The sequence below is a fragment of the Balaenoptera ricei genome, chromosome 1 (assembly GCF_028023285.1).
Source record: "Balaenoptera ricei isolate mBalRic1 chromosome 1, mBalRic1.hap2, whole genome shotgun sequence".
In the NCBI taxonomy this organism is placed as follows: domain Eukaryota; kingdom Metazoa; phylum Chordata; class Mammalia; order Artiodactyla; family Balaenopteridae; genus Balaenoptera; species Balaenoptera ricei.
In genome coordinates, this window is record NC_082639.1 from 645,984 (window position 1) to 669,593 (window position 23,610).

General features: G+C 54.0%; 1 protein-coding gene and 1 long non-coding RNA gene across 2 annotated transcripts; one reads left to right on the top strand and one right to left on the bottom strand.

Annotated features, from left to right (window-relative positions):
- Positions 1-633: 633 nt before the first annotated feature.
- On the bottom strand, positions 634-2,733 carry FNDC10 (fibronectin type III domain containing 10). Its single transcript, XM_059894251.1, has one exon. The coding sequence runs from the start codon at positions 2,731-2,733 to the stop codon at positions 2,056-2,058; it is 678 nt and encodes a 225-aa protein (XP_059750234.1). The 3' UTR covers positions 634-2,055.
- An 11,225-nt stretch (positions 2,734-13,958) lies between these two features.
- LOC132347601 (uncharacterized) lies at positions 13,959-23,162 on the top strand. Its single transcript, XR_009497244.1, has 3 exons — positions 13,959-14,368; positions 14,941-15,135; positions 22,852-23,162. It is a non-coding gene; the product is annotated as an uncharacterized LOC132347601 (long non-coding RNA).
- Positions 23,163-23,610: the final 448 nt, after the last annotated feature.

A 23,610-nucleotide genomic window follows, 5' to 3' on the forward strand; every position in this document is an offset into this window, starting at 1 on the left:
TAGACACTTCACTGCACCCCGCCCCCTTGGCGGGAGGGGAGGGATGAGTCACTCCTCAGAGCATGGCCCGCCCCCAGCTGTTTGCTCCTCAGGGTCACAGCCAGCTCCAGGATCTCAAGGACGGCCTAGCCCAGGTGGGGGAGGCCCAGCAGGGAATGCAGGGGGTGACGCAGTGTGTGCCACACACAGGGGCCCCAGGTCCGTCCTCTGGCCCCCACCCCCCAGCTCTAGCACCGCACGGGGAGGCCCAGGCCGGGGAGGGGGCCCTTCTGGAGCCGCTTCACTGCTGCCTGTCACAGCTCAAGCGGGCCATCCCTGAGGCGGGGCTATTTCCAACTGCAGCAGGTGCCGCTCCCTACCCCCGCCCCACAGAGCAGGCCCGGGAGAAGACGCTTGTCCAAGCTCTGAAGGCGGACAGGCCAGCTGGGAGACACCCTGCCTGTCCCTCTGCCACAAGCCGCAAGGGCAGGGTGCCTGTGCTCCCGGCCTGGGCTCACCCCACGTGACCTGGCAAAGGGTCCAGGGCCAACCACTGGGCTGATGCCTGAGGAGCTGGGAAAAAGGGGTTCAACTCTCCCCCTCCCCCTTCTCTCCCCCCCTCCCAAATAAGTACACAAGACAGTGGTTTTGGTCTAAGAATGATGGACATTTAGACACTGGCACCAGGCTCACGCCTGACCAGTGCCACGCCAGGGACGGGCAGAGCAAGGGCAGAGAGGTAGGGAGTGGGCGCTGCGGGGGCACCAGCCAGGCTGCTGGTGTGAGGGTCGCTGGTGGCTGCTGGGGGAGGGGGAGTTGAGTTAGCCACAGCGACTCCAGATGTGCCGGGTCCAGGACAGCCACAGTCAGGGGCTCACGCAGAGCCGGGCGAGCCATGCTTCGCCCCTCCCAGTGCCCAGCATCGTCAGGTGGCTGGCATAGGAGGGAACCTCGGCCAAGACGCTCAGGTCTGCCCGGAGAGGGGCAAGGCCGGCCTTCAGTCCACAGCGAGTGGGTAGGTGGGCAGGGGGCAGCACCCAGCCAGATCCGGGGCAGCTGGCCACTGGCTCAGGGATGGGGTGGCGTGGTGCTGTCCGTCATGCCGTGGTTGAGGCTTGGGATCCAGATCACAGTGGAAGGTCCAGCTGGGCAAGTTGGCATCTATCCTTCACCCTCTGGATACGGCACTGCTCTTTCAGACCAGGCCCCGTGTTCCCAGCCACCTGCCCCCAGTCACCATGGAAAGTCCTCACCAGACACACAAAAGGAAGGGGAGGGAGCCCAGCCCTGGTGAACTACCAGCTTCCCCCGAGGTCAGGGAACACTCACCCCCGGAAACAACAGCTGGACGCTGGGCTGCCTGCTGAGCTAAGTCATGGCTCCCAATTTGTCAGATGCCCACATAGGGAAACACCGCAGGACGCTTCTTACCCAAACTGGATGCTCCTGCAAAGCTTGAAGGGAGGGTCCCCAGGGGGGCTCTGGCCAGAAGCACGCACAAGCTGCCAGTCTCGGGGCCACAGACCCTCTTGGACAGCACTGGAAGGGTGGCGGGCTCCCGCAGTGGGCCCGAGATACTAAGGCACGAAGCTACCTAAGCCCATTGGGGTGGGGCGGGGAGAGGACAGGCTCCAAGTGGCCCCCTTGAGTTGGCAAAGCACACAGTGACCAAGCCATGACGACAGCCTAGTTTTTTCCAACTCGGCACAGGCTGGAGGCGCAGGGTGACTGCCCGGGGGTGCCAATGGCTCTTGCAAGAAGGGTCTCTGTGTTCTGACGGTCCCCCCCAAGGGCTCTGGAGAGAGGGGAGAGCCCTGCACGTGGCTGGCATCTCCGCTCAGGCCCAAGGGCCAGTCCTGAGCTGGAGTTTCAGAGGCGGCTGCTCAGCTGGAAAGGTCGTGCGGTGATTCCAAGGCCCTGGGAAGGGCCGGCCGGTGCCCCATCTATCTCCAGCAAGCCCTGCGTGGAGATCCTAAGGAGGGAGCAGAAGCGGGGAGGGGAGAGCGGGCCAAGGGCCTGGGGCCTCCCGCACCCTAGTCGGGCAGGCAGAGCCCGGGCTGGCGGGCGCCTCGCGCTTCAGGGCTGCCTGCGCAGGCCCGGGCGCCCGAAGGCCGGGTGCATGAGGTTCTCCGTGATGTAGGCCACGAGCAGGCAGATGACCACGAGCATGACGCAGATGGAGCCGCCCACCGCCGTCATGGCCACAACGATCTCCCGCATGCCGGCCGGCTCGGCGGCGAACTCCACGCACTCGGCGGACGCGACGGGCTCCGGGGCGACGGCGGGTTCGGCGCGCAGCGGCAGCGACTGCAGGCACAGGCGGTAGCGCACGCCGTCGTGCACGTCGGGCAGCAGGTAGTCGCGGCAGGAGGCGCCGAGCAGCACGCGCTCGCACGGGAAGCGCGTGTAGGCGCCGCGCCACGAGCAGTTGAGCGCGAAGGCGCGCACGCGGTGCGCCTCGGCCGGCGCCAGGCGCCACTGCAGCAGCACGCTGCGGTTGCGCAGGACGTTGGCGCGCAGCGAGCGACCGGCCGAGGCGTGCGCCGCGCAGCCGGGCGCCTGGCAGCGGAAGCCGCGCGCCGGGCTGCGAAAGCACAGGCGCCCGCCGCCCGCCTCGGGGCCCTCGGGCAGCACCTTGTAGGGGCACCAGGGCGCGTCGGCCGACGGCTCCCAGCCCGGCGGCGTCGGGGCGGCCGCGGCGCAGGGCGGCGGCGCGCAGGCGGCCAGCAGCAGCAGCAACAGTGGAGCGCGCATCCTGCGGCTGGGCCGGGCGGCGGCGGGGCGCGGGCTCGAGGGCGCACGGGCGCGGGCAGTGGGTCGCGCCGGCCGCACCGCCGCTCCCCGCGCTCGCCCGGCTCGCCGCGCCCTCCGCCGCCGCCCGCTCCGACCCGCCCCCGCGCCCCGTGCGCGCTCGGACCCGGCGCGGCGGCGGAGGCGGGGCCACTCATCGCCCCGCCCCCCTTAACCCTCGCCGGGCCGCGGCCCCTGCGGTGGGCGGATCTCAAAGGAGAGGGGGTGGCCGCGTGGGTGGGGAGGGGGCTGGCGCCGCCCAGGCGGCTGTGCCCCTCGGCCTGTCGCCGTGTGAGCGCCCTTCGGAGCCCTGCCCTTTCCCTGCTCCTTCCAGGCTTTTCCCGGGCTTTCCCGTGGGCCGCGGCGGGCTGGGGTCTCGAGTCGTGGCGCCCGGGGACAGCTCCGCGACTCTCCTTGGCCACACCTGGCAAGGATGCCGTGCCTCCGGATGGTGGGGAGCAGCGGCCTGGAGCGAGCGCGCGCGGCTCCACGCCGCCCCATCCCAGACCCGCGGTGGGGACCGGCAAAGAAAGGGTCCCATCTGCCGTGACCTGGAGCGGGTGAGGACGGAAACTCCTTCGCCCTCAGGGCTTCTGCTCCTTTAGAGGTGGACAGCGCCGACCTGGGAGGGGCGCCAGAGAGATGAGACTTTCTCTGCTGAAACTATTCACTCCGCACCGAAGAGGCAGCTAGCTACAGGGTGGACCACTCTCGGCTCTAATTAATCCTTCCCCCGCCTCCCCGCAGATATGGCCCTGGGGCAACCCTCCGGATCGCCCGGGAAGAGGGCCAGGGCTGGACAAAGGGAACAGCCCCGCCACAAGCCCACCTGGTGCAGCGGGTGGGCATCACTACCCGGGGAAGGAGGGACACATACCTTCCCGCACTCTGGTGTCCAGGAGGTCTGAGACCGTAGGCCCTCCATCCCCTCCAACCTAACCGTCCCGTGCTCAAGACACCTCTCCAGGACCAGGGGACACCTAGCCAGGCCTGCCTGATGTGACTGGATGTGAAGTAGGAGCACATCATGTGCAGGCAGCACACCTCTGAGCCCTGGGCAGGGAGGCGAGGAGGGGTCCCTGGCAACTGTCCTGTGGGCTGTAGTCTCCCGGCAGCCACTTCCAGGTGCTGTTCTCATCTGGGGGAGAGAGAGGAGGGACTAGGTGGGCTGCAGCACTCACTGAGTCCTTGGTCCCCATACACCCACCCAAGGAGCACCCCACCTCCACCCCCGCCTCACTATTTCCGGGTCATCCCGCCAAATTCCGGGTCAGCACCAGATCGCAAGCCCTGTACCAGAGCCTGAAGCCAAGGGTCAGCGGTCCCCTACCCAGACCCAGCACACCAGCCAGAAAACCCTGCCCCCAACACCAGGCCTCTCCAGCTCCTTGAGACCCCAAGCAGGGTCTCCCCAGGCCGCTGCACCTAGTTGGGGAGGGCTGCGGGCGAAGGTTTGGAGAGAGGCACCCCTGGCCCTGCCCCTGGCTTCTACCCCCTCCCCAGGCAGGGAGGGCCCTGGGCTCAGACTCCTGCCCAGCTTTGTGGGGAACTCAGGGGGCAGAAAGTGACAGTGATCCAGGGACCCCGCGTCCTCACCCCGAGCTCCCTGGGGCCTCGACCAGCTTGCTCACACCGGTTTCCTGGGGAAGCTGAGGTCGCCGCGGCCGCTCTGCCCGAGGGGTAGGGACGGGACAGTGCTCAGAGGGGGCCATGCTCTACGGTGGCCCAGGTCTCCACTGCCAGGTCTTCTGGGCCAGAGAGCAGCCAGGTGACCATTCCACCTGCCCACTCCAGAGAGGAGCTGGGCAGAAACGGGACTGTTCAGAGCTTTTGCAGCTGGTGGGGGGTAGGGGAGAGAATCCAGTTAGATCCAGCCTGAGGCCTCCCTGCGGAGCCTGGTGCCCATGCCCTTAGCCTGTTCTGGGGCTGGGGGCTCACCAGTGCTGAGCTTTTCCTGGTCTGGCAGCTCCTGGCTAGGTGGAAGGGCCAGGCATGGAGTTGCCAGCTCTGCTGTTCCCCCACCTGGGCATTTTCTCTGTGCAGGGCATCTTTGGGCAAAGAGCAGGGGAGGGGAGGGGGAGGGCTGTGCCCTACGTGTCCCCGTGCAGGATTGGGGAGGGCGGATGTGAGGAAGCTCTGCTTCCCAGCTGAGGGTTCTGGGCTGGTGTAGCAAACTAACTGTCCCCAGAGATCACGGGGGACCCCACCCTTCACCCCACATCAGGCCCCATACCCACCTCTGCAGCTGCCCCTGCCAGTGGCCAGCGGGGTCACCGTCTGTTGTCCTCCGAAGGCCCAGTACCAGGGCTTAGCTCTGTGGAGGGGCTGGAGCCCCCTGTGCCACCAGCCACAGCCTCTGAGGAACGTGGATGGATTCTGGGCCCCTTCCCCTGGCCCCATAGAGACAGCCCATCCCAGATCCTGGATCTACCAGCCCTGAGATCCCCCAGCCAGAGCCCCCTGACAGCTCCCTGCCCAGAAGTAGGAGCTAATGGGGTTTGCAGGAGCATCCAGGGCTGCTGTCATTCCTGCCCCATTAAGGGAAGGTGAGGAGGAAGTCAAGGTCAGTACCCACCTACCCCAGGTAGCCGAGCGTGGCACCAGTGGCCTCCCTCCCACCAGAAAGGGCACGTGGGCAAGACCGCAAAGACCAGATGGCCCACCTTTAAGCTGCTCCCCACCCATCAGGGTAGCTCCCTCACTGCACAGAGACCCTCCTTCTGGCTGGAGCCAGCTTCCTAGGCAATTGCACTGGAAACTAGAGGATGGAGCCCCGGCTGTGCAGACACGGGAGCCGGTGCTGGGCACAGCCAGGCTGGAGTGAAGACAGGGGAGGGGCAGCAGACAGAGAGGGACCAACACGTGAGTTGAAGGCAAACCCAATGCCCCCACACCCCACACCATGTCGCGGGCAGGTGGCACCTTCCTGCCCCACGCTTGTCCTGACTCCCAGTACTAGCGCCTCCATTTCCCTTTGCGGGCCTCTATTCTCTGCTCTCAGGCTTTGGGGCTTTGGGTGGGCTCATCCACCTCGCCCAGGGGCTGGTGGAGCACCAGGCCTGGCCAGTCAGACCGTCCCCTTGGCCTCAAGGCCTTTGCCGAAGCTTACGGGAAAGTGTGGTTGCTCTACTGGCAGAGGTAGACGTCCAGCTGCTGACCGAAAGGTATATCAGGGGAAGAGCTGGTCTGAGGATGAAGCCACCCCCTGAGAGAGGCAAGAAACCTGCCAGAGGGACTTCCCTGGTGGTCCAGTGGTTAAGAATCCGACTTCCAATGCAGGGGACACGGGTTCGATCCCTGGTCGGGAAACTAAGATCCCACATGCCACGGGGCAACTAAGCCTACACACCGCAACTACTGAGCCTGCGAGCCACAACTAGAGAGATGCCCACGCGCCGCAACGAAAGATCCCGCATGCCACAACTAAGACCCAACACAGCCAAATAAATAAATAAGTATTTTTTTAAAAAAAAAGAAAGAAAGGAAGAAAAGAAACCTGCCAGAGTATTTGCACCAAGTGTCTGGATCCAACCTTGCCTAAAGCAAGCCCACCCCTGGACTTCAAAAGCACAGGGGCCAGGAAAGCCCCTCTGTGCAGACACTGGAACACCAGCTTTCTGACCATTGCAACTCAGAGTCCCACCGAATGCGTGGCCTGCAGGCCCCGCTGACCTTGCCAACTCCACCTCCCATCCCTCCACCCTGACCCCTTCCCTTTCCTAGAACCCCCAGGTCACTCCCTCTGCCTGACGTCCCCTCCCTGAAGACCGGAGCATCTTCCCCCAGCCCCACCCGCCCCCCACCCTGGCTGGGGTCCAGAGGCCCGCCCCCTTCCCCAGCTGTGGACTGTGGACACAGACCGAACCCCAGGGCTGAGCTTCCTGCGAGGGGCCAGCGAGGTGAGGCAGAGACCACAAGGAAGGAGAAACCATTTCTGTGCAAGGAAAACGTGGTTTCCCGGGTCTCCTGTTGGGTGAGCAAGCGGGGGCTCGACGTTGGGAGGTCCAGCTGGGGCTGGCCCTGAGGATGGGGCGGGCAAGGAGGGGAGAGGCCTCCATCCAGCTCCCACAGGGCCAGCTCGGACACACTTCCCTGTCTGAAGGGCTGCTTTCCGGAGGTCACCAGCTGTGTGGTTATTTCCTGGACATTTTCTTTAAATCCATTTACAGGATACATCATATCACAACCACAAATAAAAGAAAAGTCAATGTCAGACGGTGTTGGCTTCTGGGCTTCCTGCTTGGAGGCTTCAGACTGACTGTCAAAGGTTGTCCGCGGAAGCCTCCACGGCCTTCATCCTCTCCGAACCCCGCCTGCCGCCCGAGCCCAGAAGGCTGCTGGCCGCCCCCGGCATCCCTGTAGTCCCCCCCACTCGGGGAGGGGGCGTACAGGTGACTTCACCCAGGTCGCACCTCACTGGCGGGGGTCCGAGCTCCAGGACCTGTGGGAAATGGTTCCACCCAGCAGGGGAGGTTGGACCAGCCTGAAGCAACAACAGCAACTTCCGGGGAACCCCCTGCCTCCAGACAAGGTGATCCCCCCCAGCCCATCTGGCTGGGAGAAAGAAGCTGGTGTTGGGCCGCTCGGACCCTGAGCACGGAGGTCACGGGGACACGCGGGTGACCGCTGTGTGGGTTGTATGAAAAGGAGAGGGTTCGGGGCGGCAGCTCGTCCTCGGCCCCTCCCGGCCTCGGCGTTCACGGTGTCCTCAGGGGCCAGGAACCACCCCCTCTGCTGCCTTTGCATCTCCGGCTGCCGAAGGTCCTCTCTTCCCTCAGGCCAGCCTTGCTCACACCCCAGAGGACCAGGGGGCTTGGGGGTGCGGCCTGACATCCGGGGAAGGGGGCCTTTTCGGGGCGCAGTGCTCCCCTCTTGGCAGAGCTGGGCTCTGAGAAGCAGGTCGACAAGCTCGGGTTGGTCTCCGTGGGGCTGCGTTTCTCACCTGCGGGACCTGAAGTTGCCTCCAACCACTGGCTGGATGGCCCAGACTGCTGTGTGGCCTCAGGGCTCCAGTGCCCCGTCCCCGGTAGGTGAACCTGGGGGGGGACGACCCACACCCCATGCCCTGTGAGGGGAGGGAGAGCGGAGGGGACACTAGACAGAGGCTGCCTGGGTCCCCGGGTGCCCCAGGCCCCCCTCCCAGTGCACGCTGAGAGCCTTCGTACAACTCACCGCCTGCTTTGCATCTGCAGTGAGGCGGCCGGGGCAGAGGGGACAGGTGGGCACCCAGCCCCCACTGTTTTCCTGCCCAGACATCCCTGCTTCTCTGCTCCCTGAGGACAGAGATGCCCTGGGCGTTTGCAGGCATGTCCCCAGGGCAGAGTGGGCAGGGGGCTGGCACCTGTTTTCTCACCTGCAGAGTCAGGAGAGGAAGGTCCTGGTCTCCAGGGCCCCTGCCAGGGATCCTGCCTGCGCAGCTCGGAGCTCGGGGTGGCTGGCTTCTCCGGGCCCCCAGCAGCTCTGTCAGAGCACAGCATGCTGTGGACCGTAAGGGGCAGACCCTGTGCCCGAGGCTCCCAGGACACGCAGGACAGGACCTGGCCTGGGACCTGGCTCCCTTCCCTCCCTAGTGTGGATGAGCCAGGAACCGGCAGTACCAGGGGACAGCAGTTGGGCCCAAAGGGACGCCTGACCATGAGCTGGGCAGCAGGCAGGGGCGGAAACTGAGGCTCAGGGGGTCCACGAGGCTGGGACATGGGGCAGGTCCCAGCCGGGGGTCTTCCCTGTGGAGGGACCTACAGGGCTCTCGGTGGGTCCCTCCCTCCCTTCCCGCCCTCCTCACAGTACAGATCAGCACAGGCCTCGGCAACATGATAGCTTTTGCTGAAAATGCATTGAATTGAGCAAAAAAAAGTGGTGAGCAGAGAGTAGAATCTGCTGTGTTGTTTCCAAGGACCGGAGAGGAGGCCCATGTGTGAGGTCACTCAGATCCCCTCTGGCCCGTTTCTGCTTTTGTACAGATGCCCTCATGGAGCCAGTGGTGGCCGAGGGCCTCAAGAAGGCTGGATGAGGGCTGGGCCTTGCTGATCAGCCTGGGCTCAGGGCATCTGCGGCTCTGCTGGCCCTCATCAGCCCGGCCCCTGCCCACCTCGTCTCAGGCCACTTTACTGACTGAAAGCTACCCAGACGCCCTAGGAAATTGCCCATCTCGTTTACATTTTCAAATGTATCGGCATAAAAACGTCCACAGTGGGCTTCCCTGGTGGCGCAGTGGTTGAGAATCTGCCTGCTAATGCAGGGGACACGGGTTCGAGCCCTGGTCTGGGAAGATCCCACATGCCACGGAGCAACTGGGCCCGTGAGCCACAACTACTGAGCCTGCGCGTCTGGAGCCTGTGCCCCGCAACGGGAGGGGCCGCGATAGTGAAAGGCCCGCGCACCGCGATGAAGAGCGGCCTCCGCACCGCGATGAAGAGTGGCCCCCACTTGCCGCAACTAGAGAAAGCCCTCACACGAAAACTAAGAGACCCAACACAGCCATAAATAAATAAATAAATAAATAAATAAAGTATTAAAAAAAAAAAAAAAAAAAAAAAAACGTCCACAGTGCTCTCGTTCTCGCTGCATATGTAATCATCTTTTTCATTCTTAACGTGGAAGAAAAATGTATCGCTCACCACGCCCCATTTGTGTTTAGAAAGGATCTATTTTGCCCTTCCCTAATCTCTGCAGGCCTGTCTTTCTGGAAGGTGAACCGGGGCGTTCCAGCCTCCGGCCCTGCTTAGTTCCCAGCTGCTGCAGGAGATGTATCCGGAGGGACAGTGAGAGGGCGTCTCAGCCGCCCCTGCTCGGCTGTGTCCTCAGAAATTCGGGCTCTGGGAATGTACACGTCTCTCCTCTCCAGTTAGTGTGGAGAATGGGGATAAACTTCTCCTGTTCTCCTTCCAATGCTATAAAGCTGCCCCCGGGCCTGCAGTTGGCACAAAGATGCCTCCTCTGACCCCTGGACTTCCGAGAGTGGACCCGTCTCCCCCCAGATCCAGCCTTCTGATTGGGTCTTTGCCCTGATAACACTGAACTGACATCTCTCAGTGTGAAGCGTCCACGCGGTCTTCGTGGGCACCCCCCACGCTGCTCTGTGACCACAGGGCCAGGACGGTGACAGTGCAGGCCTCAACCTTAGCTTCACTCTGGCAGGATAGACCTTGGCTTCAGGAGCAAGTGAATATGCCGGTAGAGGGCTGACCTGTTTTTTTTTAAGTTAATTAATTAATTTTTGGCTGCGTTGGGTCTTCGTTGCTACACGCGGGCTTTCTCTAGCTGCGGCGAGCGGGGGCTACTCTTCGTTGCGGTGCGCGGGCTTCTCATTGCGGTGGCTTCTCTTGTTGCGGAGCACGGGCTCTAGGCACATGGGCCTCAGTAGTCGTGGCGCACGGGCTTAGTTGCTCCGCGGCATGTGGGAGCTTCCCGGACGAGGGCTCGAACCCATGTCCCTTGCACTGGCAGGCAGATTCTTAACCACTGCACCACCAGGGAAGTCCCTGACCTGTTTATTTATTTATTTATTTATTTTTGGCTGCATTGGGTCTTCATTGCTGCACATGGGCTTTCTCAAGTTGTGGCCAGTGGGGGCTACTCTTTGTTGCGGTGCGTGGGCTTCTCATTGCGGTGGCTTCTCTTGTTGCAGAGCACGGGCTCTAGGCACGTGGGCTTCAGTAGTTGTGGCACGTGGGCTCAGTAGTTGTGGCTGGTGGGCTCTAGAGCGCAGGATCAGTAGTTGTGGCACACAGGCTTAGTTGCTCCGTGGCATGTGGGATCTTCCTGGACCAGGGCTTGAACCCGTGACCCCTGCATTGACAGGCTAACCACTGCAGCACCAGGGAAGCCCCTGACCTGTTGGTTTTGAAGAGTGTATGAACCTCGTATTACGTGATGCAGAAGAAATTCATTCGAAAACAAAGTCAAGGAAACAACAGGGTGGATCATGCTAGAAGAAGATAATATCACTCTGCTCCAAAGTGTCTCCAACCAGAATTTATCAGCGAAGTGAGAAATTGTTGGGGAGGCCACACAGTTTTTTTAGGTGTCTGAAACATTGATTCATATTGTTTATTTTATTGCTGCATAGTTGATTTGCAATATTATATTAGTTTCAGGTGTACAACATAGCGATTCAACGTTTTTATAGATTATACTCCACTTAAAGTTATTACTGGGACTTCCCTGGTGGTCCAGTGGGTAAGACTCCACATTTCACACTCCCAATGCAGGAGGCCCGGGTTTCATCCCTGGTCAGGGAACTAGATCCCACATGCCACAACTAAGAGTTCGCATGCCGCAACTAAGACCTGGCACAGCCAAATAAGTAAATAAATAAATACATTTTTTAAAATTAAGTAAAGTTATTACCAAATAATGGCTATATTTCCCTGTGCTAAACAGTAAATCCTTGTTGCTTATCTATTTTATACATAGGAGTTTGCGTCTGTTAATCCCATACCCCTATCTTGTCCTTCTCCCTCTCCTCTCCCCACTGGTAACCATTAGTTTGTTCTCGTATATGTGAGTCTGATTCTATTTTGTTATATTCACTAGTTTGTTTTATTTTTAAGATTCCACATATAGGGAATTCCCTGGCGGTCCAGTGGTTAGGACTTGCCACTTTCACTGCCAGGGCCTGGGTTCGATCCCTGGTGGGGGAACTAAGATCCCGCAAGACGCGTGATGTGGCCAAAAAAATGATTCCATATATAAGTGATAACATACAGTATTTGTCTTTTCCTGTCTGACTTATTTCACTAAGCATAATAATCTCTAGGTCCATCCATGTTGTTGCAAATGGCAGAATTTCAGTCGTTTTTATGGCTGAGTAATATTCCATTGTGTATATATACCACATCTTCTTTATCCATTCTTCTGGCAATGGACACTTAGGTTTGAAACATTTATTCATATTGTTTTGATCACCCTTATGTCAGATGACAACAAATGCTGTGGGATTTTAAAAAATCAAAAAACAAAACTAATAAGTCAACATCTCTCTTTTCAGAAGGGCACCTGTGCGATTTCTTTGTGAAACCAGAAGAAAGCTCTGGAATTCCTTCTCCCTTTGTGCAAAAAGTTATGCTAAATCTCATAATTTTGTTGGTTGCCTCACTTGGAGTCGAAAGTCAATTTCCTTTCACACTAATGTGCTGTTTTTTCCTTGAAATCATTATCGTTAACATTACTCTCCCAGAACGCACTTCTAGGTTGGCTCGGGCTGTCTGTTATGTTCACTCTGTGTCCCCAGCTCCTTCTTCTGTAAACCTGCAGCCACGCCGGCTACACAGGCAGAATCCACTCACTTGTGACGTAGTTATTTTAAAGTGTTGGGCCCGCTGGGCTGGGAGAAATGGGAAAGAATACAGAATGCCCCCCGCCCCCGCCCCCGCCCCCGCCCCCGCCCCCATGCTAAGCCCAGCAGTGTCCTCAGCTGCACCCCTCCCCGACCGGCAGCTGACCACGCCCCCTCCTCCGGCCCACTCCTCCCTGCCTGTCCCCCGCCCCTGCCCACCTCCCCTCCACCGGCACGTCCTGGGGCTCAGCCCCCCCTTATGCTCCCGGTTTTTCTGCATTTGGGGTTGCTGTTTCCCTCCTGACCTTTCTCTGAGCTCGGTCATGCATTCAAAATGACGCTTTATGTATTTTACATCGTTTTCCATTCCAAAATTCAAATGATTTTCCATCGTTTCACTGAGAAGGCCTTTCGAGTGATCGAAAACACCTCGTTGCTGAAAATGAGGCTCTTCCTTCCTAATCGTTGATTTATTTTTGTCAGGGGCCGACCTGGCTATAACTCGCTATAACAGTGCGTTGGGTGAACCGGCTCCCTCCTGCCCCAGCCCCAGGCCCCGCCGTGGTCCGCGGCGCTGGTTCCCTGCACAGGCATCTTCGCGCCCCGGGAGATGGGGGTGTACCCGCCCCCCGCGTTCACAGTTGCAGCCTAGTAAATGCTCCCCCTCTGGCCTGAGGGGTGCACGTGGAGGTTGTGTGGCAGCGCCCGTGGATGGAGAACCAGCCTTGGGTTCGGCGTCTAGCGTCTTCAGCAACCGCAGGCATCGCCGGGGAGGGGCGCCTCCCTCCGGCACCTGCAGGAGCCCCGGCCCCGCGCCCCGGCCCGGTGCCTCCGGGCGCGTCCGGCAGGGGGCGCGCGGCTGCGGCCCGGCGGGCCCGGCGGCACCGCCACCTGCCGGCCGCGCGGTGAACTGCGGCCCCGCGGCCCCGGCGCTTCCCGCGTCCGGGAGGTGTCGGGGTCCTGGCCTAAAGAAGTACATGGACTGTCACCTTTTTTTTTTTTTTTTTAAAGAAATTCACGTTCTTTTATTTATTTATTTATTTATTTATGACTGTGTTGAGTCTTCGTTTCTGTGCGAGGGCTTTCTCTAGTTGTGGCAAGCGGGGGCCACTCTTCATCACGGTGCGCGGGCCTCTCACCATCGCGGCCTCTCTTGTTGCGGAGCACAGGCTCCGCTGTCACCTTTTTAACCTCCTCTTTTTCTGTCCCTTTGTGTCCTGGGCCCATGTTCTCTCCGTCTTCCCAATGTGTGTTGCTCAGCCTTTCGTCTATAATGTAAGTTGCGCATAGCTTCTCCCAGTTTGGGGCCTTCTGGCCTTGCTTGTGAGGCAAAAATGCTTGATTTTTACGTGGAAAAACTAGCACCCTTTATTTATCAGCTCTGGCTCTGGGGTCATGTTGACAAAAATCTTCCCAGGCCTGAGGTTAAGGAGGGATTCTCCTTTGGTTCCCGCAGTCCTTCCGTGGTTCTGCTTATTCTGTGTCTAATTTTGGTCAAACTGGGACTTGCTCGGGATTCAGCCGCATTCCTCACATGGTCCCCTTTCCCCGGGGACTTAGCCGCTCTGTGCACGAGAGTTCCACAGCGTGTCCTGCTCTGTTCCGCTCTCAGACTGCCCCACCCTGTTCTAATTATCCGGGTCTGAATACGCTCTACCCGCTGGCAAGGCGAGTACCCCTTCAGGAGTTTCATTTTCCAGAAGTCTTCTGGGTGTTCTTGCTTGTTTTTAAAATTTATTTTATTCAAGTACAGTTTATTGACAATGTTGTGTTAATTTTTTTTTTTTTTTTTCTTTTTGGCCACACCATTTGGCATGCCTGCGGGATCTTAGTTCCCAGTCCAGTGATCGAACCCGCGCCCCCTGCAGAGGAAGCTCAGAGTCTTAACCACTGGACCACCAGGGAAGCCCTGTTCTTGCTCTTTTAATGTATGAACTTTACCTACCTTAAGAAAAATGTTATTGAGGTATGGTTTTTTAAGTAAAGTGCCTCCATTTTTAGAGTACAGTTGGATGAATCTCGACAAACGGGCAGCTGCACCACCCACCTCCCACAAAGCCCTGGCAAGCCCTCCCTGCCCACTCCACTCACTGGAGCCTTGCCAGTTCTTGGACTTCACGTGAATGGAATCGCACTGTCCGTCCTCCTCTGTGTCGGGCTCGTTCACTCAGCGTGAGGATGTCCAGACCCTTCAGCTGTTCACTGCCTTGGGTCACCAGGCAGCATCCCGCCACACAGCTCGTGAGTCATCCCCTCCTGCTGCACGCCTGGCAGGGTTGGCCACTCTTGGAAGAGCTGCTTGCTACCAACATGCATGTTCAGGTTTGTGTGGCTCTGTATCTTTATCTTAGGTGAAGACTTGGGTGCGGTGGAATTTAGGGGACATGGGGTAAGGAATATGATTGACGCTGTCACGTCTGCCAGGTCATTTTCCTCAGTGGCTGTTTTATAGTTTATATATTTTATATTTCTACCAGCAAGGTGTGAAACCTCCAGTTGCTCCACATCCTGGCCAACACTAGGTATTTTCGGTCTTTTTAAAGCTAGTGAGTGGGTAGTGATATCCCATTGTGTGTGTGCAACTTTTTATTTTGAAATACTTTAGAATTTCAGAAAAGTTGAAAAATTAGTACAGAGAGTTCCCATATACCCTCCATCCAGGTCCTCCTAATGTTCACAACTAACACAGCCTTAGAACAATTCTGAAAAGCAGGCAGCTACCTTTGACACAACACTAGTAACTATAGGACTTATTCAGATGTTGGCCACTTTCCCACTATGCCCTTTGCCTCCGGACCCACGTTGCGTTTGGTTGTCATGGCTCCTTTGTCCACTCCCGTCAGTTCTGGGTCTTCAGTGTTTGCCTGTTTACTGTGACCTTGACACTTTTGCAGGGCACCGGTCAGCTCTTTTGTTGAATGCCCCTTAATTTGGACATGTCTGATGTTTTCTCCGGATGAGAATGAGCTCATACATTTTGGCAAGGAGCGATGTGTCCTCCGGCATCGTAACGGGGACAACACGGCGTCCATCCGTCTCATGGCCAGTGACGTTAACCTTGATGCCAGGATAAGGTGGATTTCTCCATGGTAAAGTCACTGTTTTTCTCTTAGTCATCAGTAAATATCTAGTGGGGAGATGCTGAGAGATTCTGAAAGCATCCTCTTTCTCATCACACGCCCTCAACACTAATTTCAGCATCTACCCATGGGTCTCGCCTACAGTGATCACTGTGGTGTCTGTCTAATGGTGTTTTCAATTTCTCTCATTCCTTCCATATTTATTAGTTAGAGTTTTTCAGTTAAGGAAGAGCTGTGCCTTCTCCCTCATTTACTTATTTATTCAATTATTTATATCAGTATAGAATCTTAGATATTTAACTTATTCTATGACTTATAGTCCTATATTATCATTATTTATTTTCTTGCTCAAATTGTCCAAGCTCGGCCTTTGGGAGCTATTTCAATCAGCCCCTGTGTCCTTTTAACATACCTCCACTGGGGCTTCCCTGGTGGCGCAGTAGTTAAGAATCCACCTGCCAATGCAGGGGGCACAGGTTCGAGCCCTGGTCCGGGAAGATCCCACATGCTGTGGAGCAACTAAGCCCGTGCGCCACAACTACTGAGCCTGCACTCTAGAGCCCGCGAGCCACAACTACTGAGCCCACAAGCCACAACTACTGAGCCCACAAGCCACAACTACTGAAGCCAGTGCGCCTAGAGCCCATGCTCCACAACAAGAGAAGCCACCGCAATGAGAAGCCCACGCACCGCAACGAAGAGTAGCCCCCGCTCGCCGCAACTAGAGAAAGCCCGTGCACAGCAATGAAGACCCAACGCAGCCAAAAATAAAATAAATAAATTTATTTTTAAAAATACCTCCAAAAAAAAAAATACCTCCATTATTTATTGTTAATTTAGGTGAAATTCACAGGACATAAAATTACCATTTTAATGTGTATGATCCAGTGGTGTTTCGCACATTCACAATGATGTCCAACGCCACCAGTAACTAGTTCACAAATGTCATCTCCCCAAAAGGAGACCCCACACCCATTAGCAGTTGCCAGTTGCTCTCCCTCTAGGCCCTTGGATTTATCTGTTCTAGATATTTCATTTCATATACATGGCATCATCAATATGTATTATTTTGTGTCTGGCTCTTTCACTCAGACGAATGTGTTAGAGTCTCCTCCTTGGTGTGGCCTGTGTCGGGGCTGCATCCCTATGTGGCTGAATAATACTCCACTGGATAGATGGACCACACTTTGATTATCCTTCATCTGCTGATGGGCATTTGGGTTGCTTCCACCTTTTGGCTCTTGTGAGTAGTGCTGCCGCGAACATGTGTGCACAAGTATTTGTTTGAGTGCCTGTTTTCAACTGAGTATTTCCCTAAGAGTGGAATTGCTGGTCATTCTATGTTTAAGGATTTGAGGAAGAGCCAAACTGTTTGCCACATCAACTGCACCATGTTACTTTCCCACCAGCAATGGATGAGGGTACCAATTTCTGCAAATCCTCACCAATACTTGTTATTATTAGTTTTTAAAAAGTACTGTAGGGCTTCCCTGGTGGCGCGGTGGTTGAGAGTCTGCCTGCCAATGCAGGGGACACGGGTTCGAGCCCTGGTCTGGGAGGAGCCCACATGCCGCGGAGCGACTGGGCCCGTGAGCCACAATTGCTGAGCCTGCGCGTCTGGAGCCTGTGCTCCGCAACCAGAGAGGCCGCAATAGTGAGAGGCCCGCGCACCGCGATGAAGAGTGGCCCCCGTTCGCCGCAACTGGAGAAAGCCCTCGCACAGAAACGAAGACCCAACACAGCTAAAATGAATAAATAAATAAATTAAAAAAAAAAAAAAAAAGTACTGTATAGTTATCCTAGTGGGTGTGAACTGGTGCCTCCTTGTGGTTTTGATTTGCATTTCTTTTTTTTTTTTAACATCTTTAATGGCGTATAATTGCTTTACAATGGTGTGTTAGTCTCTACTTTACAACAAAGTGAATCACTTATACATATACACATGTTCCCATATCTCTTCCCTCTTGCATCTCCCTTCCTCCCACCCTCCCTATCCCACCCCTCTAGATGGTCACAAAGCACCAAGCTAATCTCCCTGTGCTATGCGGTTGCTTCCCACTAGCTATCTATTTTACGTTTGGAAGTGTATATATGTCCATGCCACTCTCTCACTTTGTCACAACTTACCCTTCCCCTCCCCATATCCTCAAGTCCATTCTCTAGTAGGTCTGTGTCTTTATTCCCGTCTTGCCACTAGGTTCTTCATGACCTTTTTTTTTTCCCTTAGATTCCATATATATGTGTTAGCATACTATATTTGTTTTTCTCTTTCTGACTTACTTCACTCTGTATGACAGACTCTAACTCCATCCACCGCACTACAAATAACTCCATTTCGTTTCTTTTTATGGCTGAGTAATATTCCATTGTATATATGTGCCACATCTTCTTTATCCATTCATCCGATGATGGACACTTAGGTTGCTTCCATGTCCTGGCTATTGTAAATAGAGCTGCAATGAACATTTTGGTACATGACTCTTTTTGAATTATGGTTTTCTCAGGGTATATGCCCAGTAGTGGGATGGCTGGGTCATATGGTAGTTCTATTTTTAGTTTTTTAAGGAACCTCCATACTGTTCTCCATAGTGGCTGTATCAATTTACATTCCCACCTGATTTGCATTTCTGTAATTACTAATGATGTTGAGCATCGTTTCATGTGCTGTTGGTCATCTGTATGTGTTCTTTGGAAAAATGTCTGTTCACCCGGTCTACTCCTCTGTGCATTTTTTAGTTGGGTTGTTTGTCTTTCTGTTAGGTAAGAGTTCTGTATATATTCTGATTAGTAGACCTTTATCAGATATATGATTTGTAAATATTTCCTCCCATTCTGTGGGTTGTCTCTTCACTTTTTTGGATAATATCCTTTAATGCACAAAAGCTTATTTTTTAAAATTTAATTTAATTAATTAATTTTTTTGGCGTCACTGCCTGGCATGTGGGATTTTAGTTCCCTGACCAGTGGTCGAACCCAAGACCCCTGCAGTGGAAGCTCAGAGTCCTAACCACTGGACTGCCAGGGAATTTCCAAATGTACAAAAGCTTTTAATTTTGATGAAGTCCAATTTACCAATTTTTTTCTTTTATTGATTATTCTTTTGGTATCATATTTGTGCAGACTCTTGGTCCTACCCCATTGATCTCTATGTCTGTTCTATGCTGTAACCACACTTTTTTTGTTGTTGTTTTTCTCTCTCTCTTTTTATTTTTAATTTATTTTTTATTTTTGGCTGTGTTGGGTCTTCGTTGCTGTGTGCGGGCTTTCTCTAGTTGCGGCGAGTGGGGGCTACTCTTCGTTGTGGTGCGTGGGCTTCTCATTGTGGTGGCTTCTTTTGTTGCAGAGCACGGGCTCTAGGCGCGCGGGCTTCAGTAGTTGTGGCTTGTGGGCTCTAGAGCGCAGGCTCAGTAGTTGTGGCGCACAGGCTTAGTTGCTCCGCGGCACGTGGGATCTTCCCGGATCAGGGCTCGAACCCGTGTCCCCTGCATTGGCAGGCGGATTCTTAACCACTGCACCACCAGGGAAGCCCCTATAACCAATTTTTCTGTGTTGATCTTGTATCCTGCAATTTGTTAAATATGCTTATTAGCTGTGGTCATTATGGGAGAATTATTTAGGATTTTCTATATATAAGATCAAGTCACCTGTGCATACGGGTAGTTTTACTTCTGCCTTTCCAATTTAGATGCCCTTTCTTTCTTTCTTTTTTTTCTAACTGCTTTGGCTAGAATTTCCAGTACAATGTAGAATAGAAGTGGTGAAAGTACAGTTTACCTGTCTGTATTCATGTTTTAAGTTTTACTACAAAGAACAAGGAAAGGACATCTGAAAGGCCACTGGCTGTTCAGAAAAGTTGGAAAATTATTGGAAAAGAGACAGAGAAAGCAAAAATACTCTATCATGGGACAGAGAGAAACGTGTCGTTGTGATTTTTATTAAATCTGTAAACATCTGTTTAATAAAAATTACGACATGTTTCTCTCTGTCCCTATTTTATTTATGTCCTCTTTTGTAAAAGTCTTACATTTATGGGGGCTTCCCTGGTGACACAATGGTTGAGAATCTGCCTGCCAGTGCAGGGGACACGGGTTCGAGCCCTGGTCTGGGAGGATCCCACATGCCGCGGAGCAACTGGGTCCGTGAGCCACAATTACTGAGCCTGCGCATCTGGAGCCTGTGCTCCACAACAAGAGAGGCCACGATAGTGAGAGGCCCGCGCACCGCGATGAAGAGTGGCCTCCACTTGCCGCAACTAGAGAAAGCCCTCGCACAGAAACGAAGACCCAACACAGCCACAAAAATAATTAATTAATTAATTAATTAATTTTTAAAAAAAAGTTGTATGTTTAAAAAAAAAAAGTCTTACATTTATGTATATTAAGAGTACAAAATATTATTATTTTTGATATAAAGAGTTAAGAGACAAGATAAATCACTGTATCACAAAACAAAAAGAAACATCATAAAAATATTGTTATATGTTTAGCACACATATTGTTTGTTTAATTAGTCCTACTGTTATTACTAATGCCATGTTAGTCATTGTTATTTTGTTTAAAAATAGCATTTATGTAACAGAAAAGTAAATAACACAGAAGAACATATAGTTTCAAAAAGTCCTGTTTCTCATTTTTTATGTTAAAGTAACAACAGTTGTTAGGGGACTTCCCTGGAAGTCCAGTGGGTAAGACTCCCAATGCAGGGGGCCCAGGTTCGATCCCTGGTCGGGGAACTAGATTCCGCATGCATGCCGCAACTAAGAGTTCTCATGCCACAACTAAGAAGTCCGCATGCCGCAACTAAAAGATCGTGCATGCTGCAACTAAGACCTGGTGCAGCCAAAATAAATAAATAAATAAATAAATAAATAAATAAATATTTTTAAAAAAGTAACAGCAGGTGTTACACTATGTTGTGTAATTGTTTATTACATGTGGTGTTTCTCACATATGCTGTTTTATGTATTGTGCACAGTAGTAAACATCGGCAGGGCTGTGTTTCTGGCTGGATGGCTGAAGGTTGGTCGGGAGCAAACCTCAAAGGCACCGCCGCTGGGGGAGCAGAGATCTCGGCAGGTGGGCTTCTCTCTGACCCGAGGGCGGACACGCAGGGGCCCCTGAGAGAGGAGCAGGAGAGAAGATGGGAGGGCTAGCCGGGGAGCCCCACAAGGCTCGGGACAGAGAGCAGTGCCCTCATCTGGGGACCGTGGCCTGAGCAGGTCACAACTGGTGCCTCACACTCCAGGGTGCCTGCCCCTCCCTGGTAGGCAGGGTTCGCCCCCCCTCCCCCCTTCTGTTCCTGGAAGGAAGAGGCCCAGGCTTCACTCAAGGGGAGAAATGGAACAGTCCCAGAAGAAACAGAAAAGATGGTCAGCTCTGGAGGGTGGAGGATTCTCCAGCTCCGCTGGGAGGCCTCTGGAGGGGTCTCCAGCCCAGGTACGCAGGGCTTCCATCAGCTTCCGAGGTCGGAGACGCTAGTTCTCCCTGATCTCTGAGTAACTCCACCTCGGGCTGACCTGGGTCCTCCCCAGCAGCTGGACCAACAAGTTCTGGCCAAGGGGATGCCAGCCGGCGGGGCGGCCCTCCTCCCGCTCCCTCCCGGGCTCACAGGTGGGACCTGAGCCTGGGCAGGAGACCCCGTCGAGGAAGCCGGAGCCGCCAAGGAGAGTCAGGCGCGGTCCCTGAGTCCTGGGGACCCCGCACCCAGCCCTAGACCACCTCTACTAAAGGGGGAACCGTCCTCTGCCCTTTTAAAAAAAACATTTATTTATTTATTTGGTTGCATCAGGTCTTAGTTTCGGCAGGCGGGCTCCTTAGTTGTGGCATGAGAACTCTTAGTTGTGGCATGCATGTGGGATCTAGTTCCCTCTTCAGGGATCGAACCCAGGCCCCCTGCATTGGGAGTATGGAGTCTTATCCACTGCACCACCAGGGAAGTCCCCCGTCCTCTGCCTTTTCAAGCCACTTTTATTTGGAGGTGTCCCGACACTCTCAGTTGAGCTGGATCCCAGCTGGTACAGCGGCCCCCTGACGAAGGCTCCAGAGACAGCAGGGAGTGGGGAGACCAACGCAGACAGAGGAGAGGGACCTGGATGAAAGGGGTCAGTACAGAAAGCAGAAGACAGGCCTTTAGAAATCTGTAATTGAACTAAAATGAGAAAAAAGCTGCACTTAGGAAAGAGTACTATCTATGAGGAGAATCAGAAAAAAAAACAACACGCACTCAGAAAGGTAAATAACCCAGCAATTCTCCACGTCTGTGTGGACACTGACCCGTGTCCTACAATTTAACTCAATTTTTTAAAACCAAATGAACTAAAAGGCTTTATTGACATCACAGTATATTCGAGAATAATTTTAAGAGCATCACAGCTGAAAGAGAATGGCATGTTTACCGTCTTGTCATGCACTATTTTTTTGGAAAAAAAAATAGAAAGTAATACAAAGAAATCCTATTAAGTAACTTGGAGCAGCATTTGGAAAAAGTACACCTATTTACAGATTTTTTAAAAATATGGTTTTACCTACATAGTCATAATGTGCCTCCATAATGAGACAAGCCCTTAAAGCTCATGGGATTTTGTAAACATCGTGGCATTCTCACCTCGTCATTTCTCAGCATTTTCCATGGGGAGGGTTGATCATCGTGCACGGGACTGATCCCATCAGGGTTTCCACACAGCTCGTCAGTTCGCTCCCATCCGGACTCCTTCTGTGCTGGACCATTGGTCCATTTGTCCCTCCAGCATCTGTCCCGCTCTGTGTGCCTCAGGGAAACCTGTGATTTCCTGCTTTTTCTCTTTCAAGGCCGCTTCCCTTAGACCTCCTCAAACCTCTGACCCTTGCTCCAGACAGCTTGCTCTCACTGTACAAACAATAAATGTTGGAGAGGGTGTGGAGGAAAGGGACCCTCTGACGCTGTTGCTGGGAATGTAAGTTGGTGCGACCACTGTGGAAAACAGTATGGAGGTTCCTCGGAAAACTAAAAATAGAGCTACCAACAATCCCACTCCTGGACATCTATCCAGAGAAAACTCTAATCCAAAACCATACATGCACCCCTATGTTCATAGCAGTACTATTCACAATAGCTGAGACATGAAAACAGCCTAATGTCCGTCAACAAATGAACGGATAAAGAAGACATGGTACATGTGTACAACAGAATATTACTCAACCACAAAAATGAATGAAATAATGCCGTTTGCAGCAACATGGATAGACGTAGAGATTATCATACTAAGCAAAGTAAGTCAGAGGAAAAACAAATACCATATGACATCACTTATATGTGGATTCTAAAATATGGCACAAATGAACTTATCTATGAAACAGAAACAGACCCACAGACACAGAGAACAGACCTGTGGTTGCCAAAGGGGAGGGGGTTGGGGGAGGGGTGGAGTGGAAGGCTGGGATTAGCAGATGAAACCTATTATATACAGGGTGGATAAACCACAAGGTCCTACTGTAGAGCACAGGGAACTATATTCACTATCCTGTGATAAACCATAATGGAAAAGAATATTGAAAAAAGAATGCATATATAGATATAAAACTGAATCACTTTGCTGTACAGCAGAAATTAACAAAACATTGGAAATCAACTACACTTCAATTTTTGAAAATGTAAAAAAGTAGGCAATTTGCTCTTGAAACCGGGAGGGGGGCGGTCCCTGTAGGCTCCAGGGCACAGAAGCCTTTTTTTGTCCCCCGTTTCTTGTAGGCAAGACTCCAGTCCATGACCTTCCCTGAGTTCCAAAGGGTGGATTCGAACAGTTGCTAATCAAGGGCGGAGCAGCCAGGAAACCACCTGAGGCAAGATTAAAGGGACCTGAGAAGCTCATCAAGATTCGGAGAGCAACCACCTGAGATGAGATGAGTACAAGCCTTGCACACACCCTGATCTTGTCAGCAACCCCTCCCTTGAAGTATTGAGTATTGATGAGTACCTCCTCATCAAATCCTGCCGGGTAGGGACACATAGATTTTCAAGGCAAGTGTTCCCCTGTGCCTGGCAAAGCAATAAAGCTATTCTTTTCCTACTTCACCCGAAACTCTGTCTCCGAGATTCCATTTGGCACCGATGCACAGAGGCCGAGCTTTCGGCATCACTCTCGATTTTCATTCTGTGAGAGTAACTTCTCCTCCTACTGTGTCCAGCTTTAGTGGTTGGGGATCTTCTCCTATTCTGCCTCATTTTCCTCTTAGGAGATGACACAGTGTGGCGGCTGCTGGCTTTAGAACCGCGCGCAGAACTGGGGGTGCCCAGCTGGTCCTGCGGGAACCACCGCCCCAGGACTGCCTCACCTACTCCTTGTCTGTTTCTTTTTCTCTCTTTCTTTTCTTTAAATTTATTCATTTATTTATTTATTTTTGGCTGCGTTGGGTCTTCGTTGCTGCACATGGGCTTTCCCTAGTTGCAGCGAGCGGGGGCTACTCTTCGTTGTGGTGCGCGGGCTTCTCATTGTGATGGCTTCTCTCT

Coding starts and splice junctions, on each gene's coding strand:
- FNDC10 (XM_059894251.1), bottom strand. CDS start 2,733: ATGCGCGCTCCACTGTTGCTGCTGCTGCTGGCCGCCTGCGCGCCGCCG.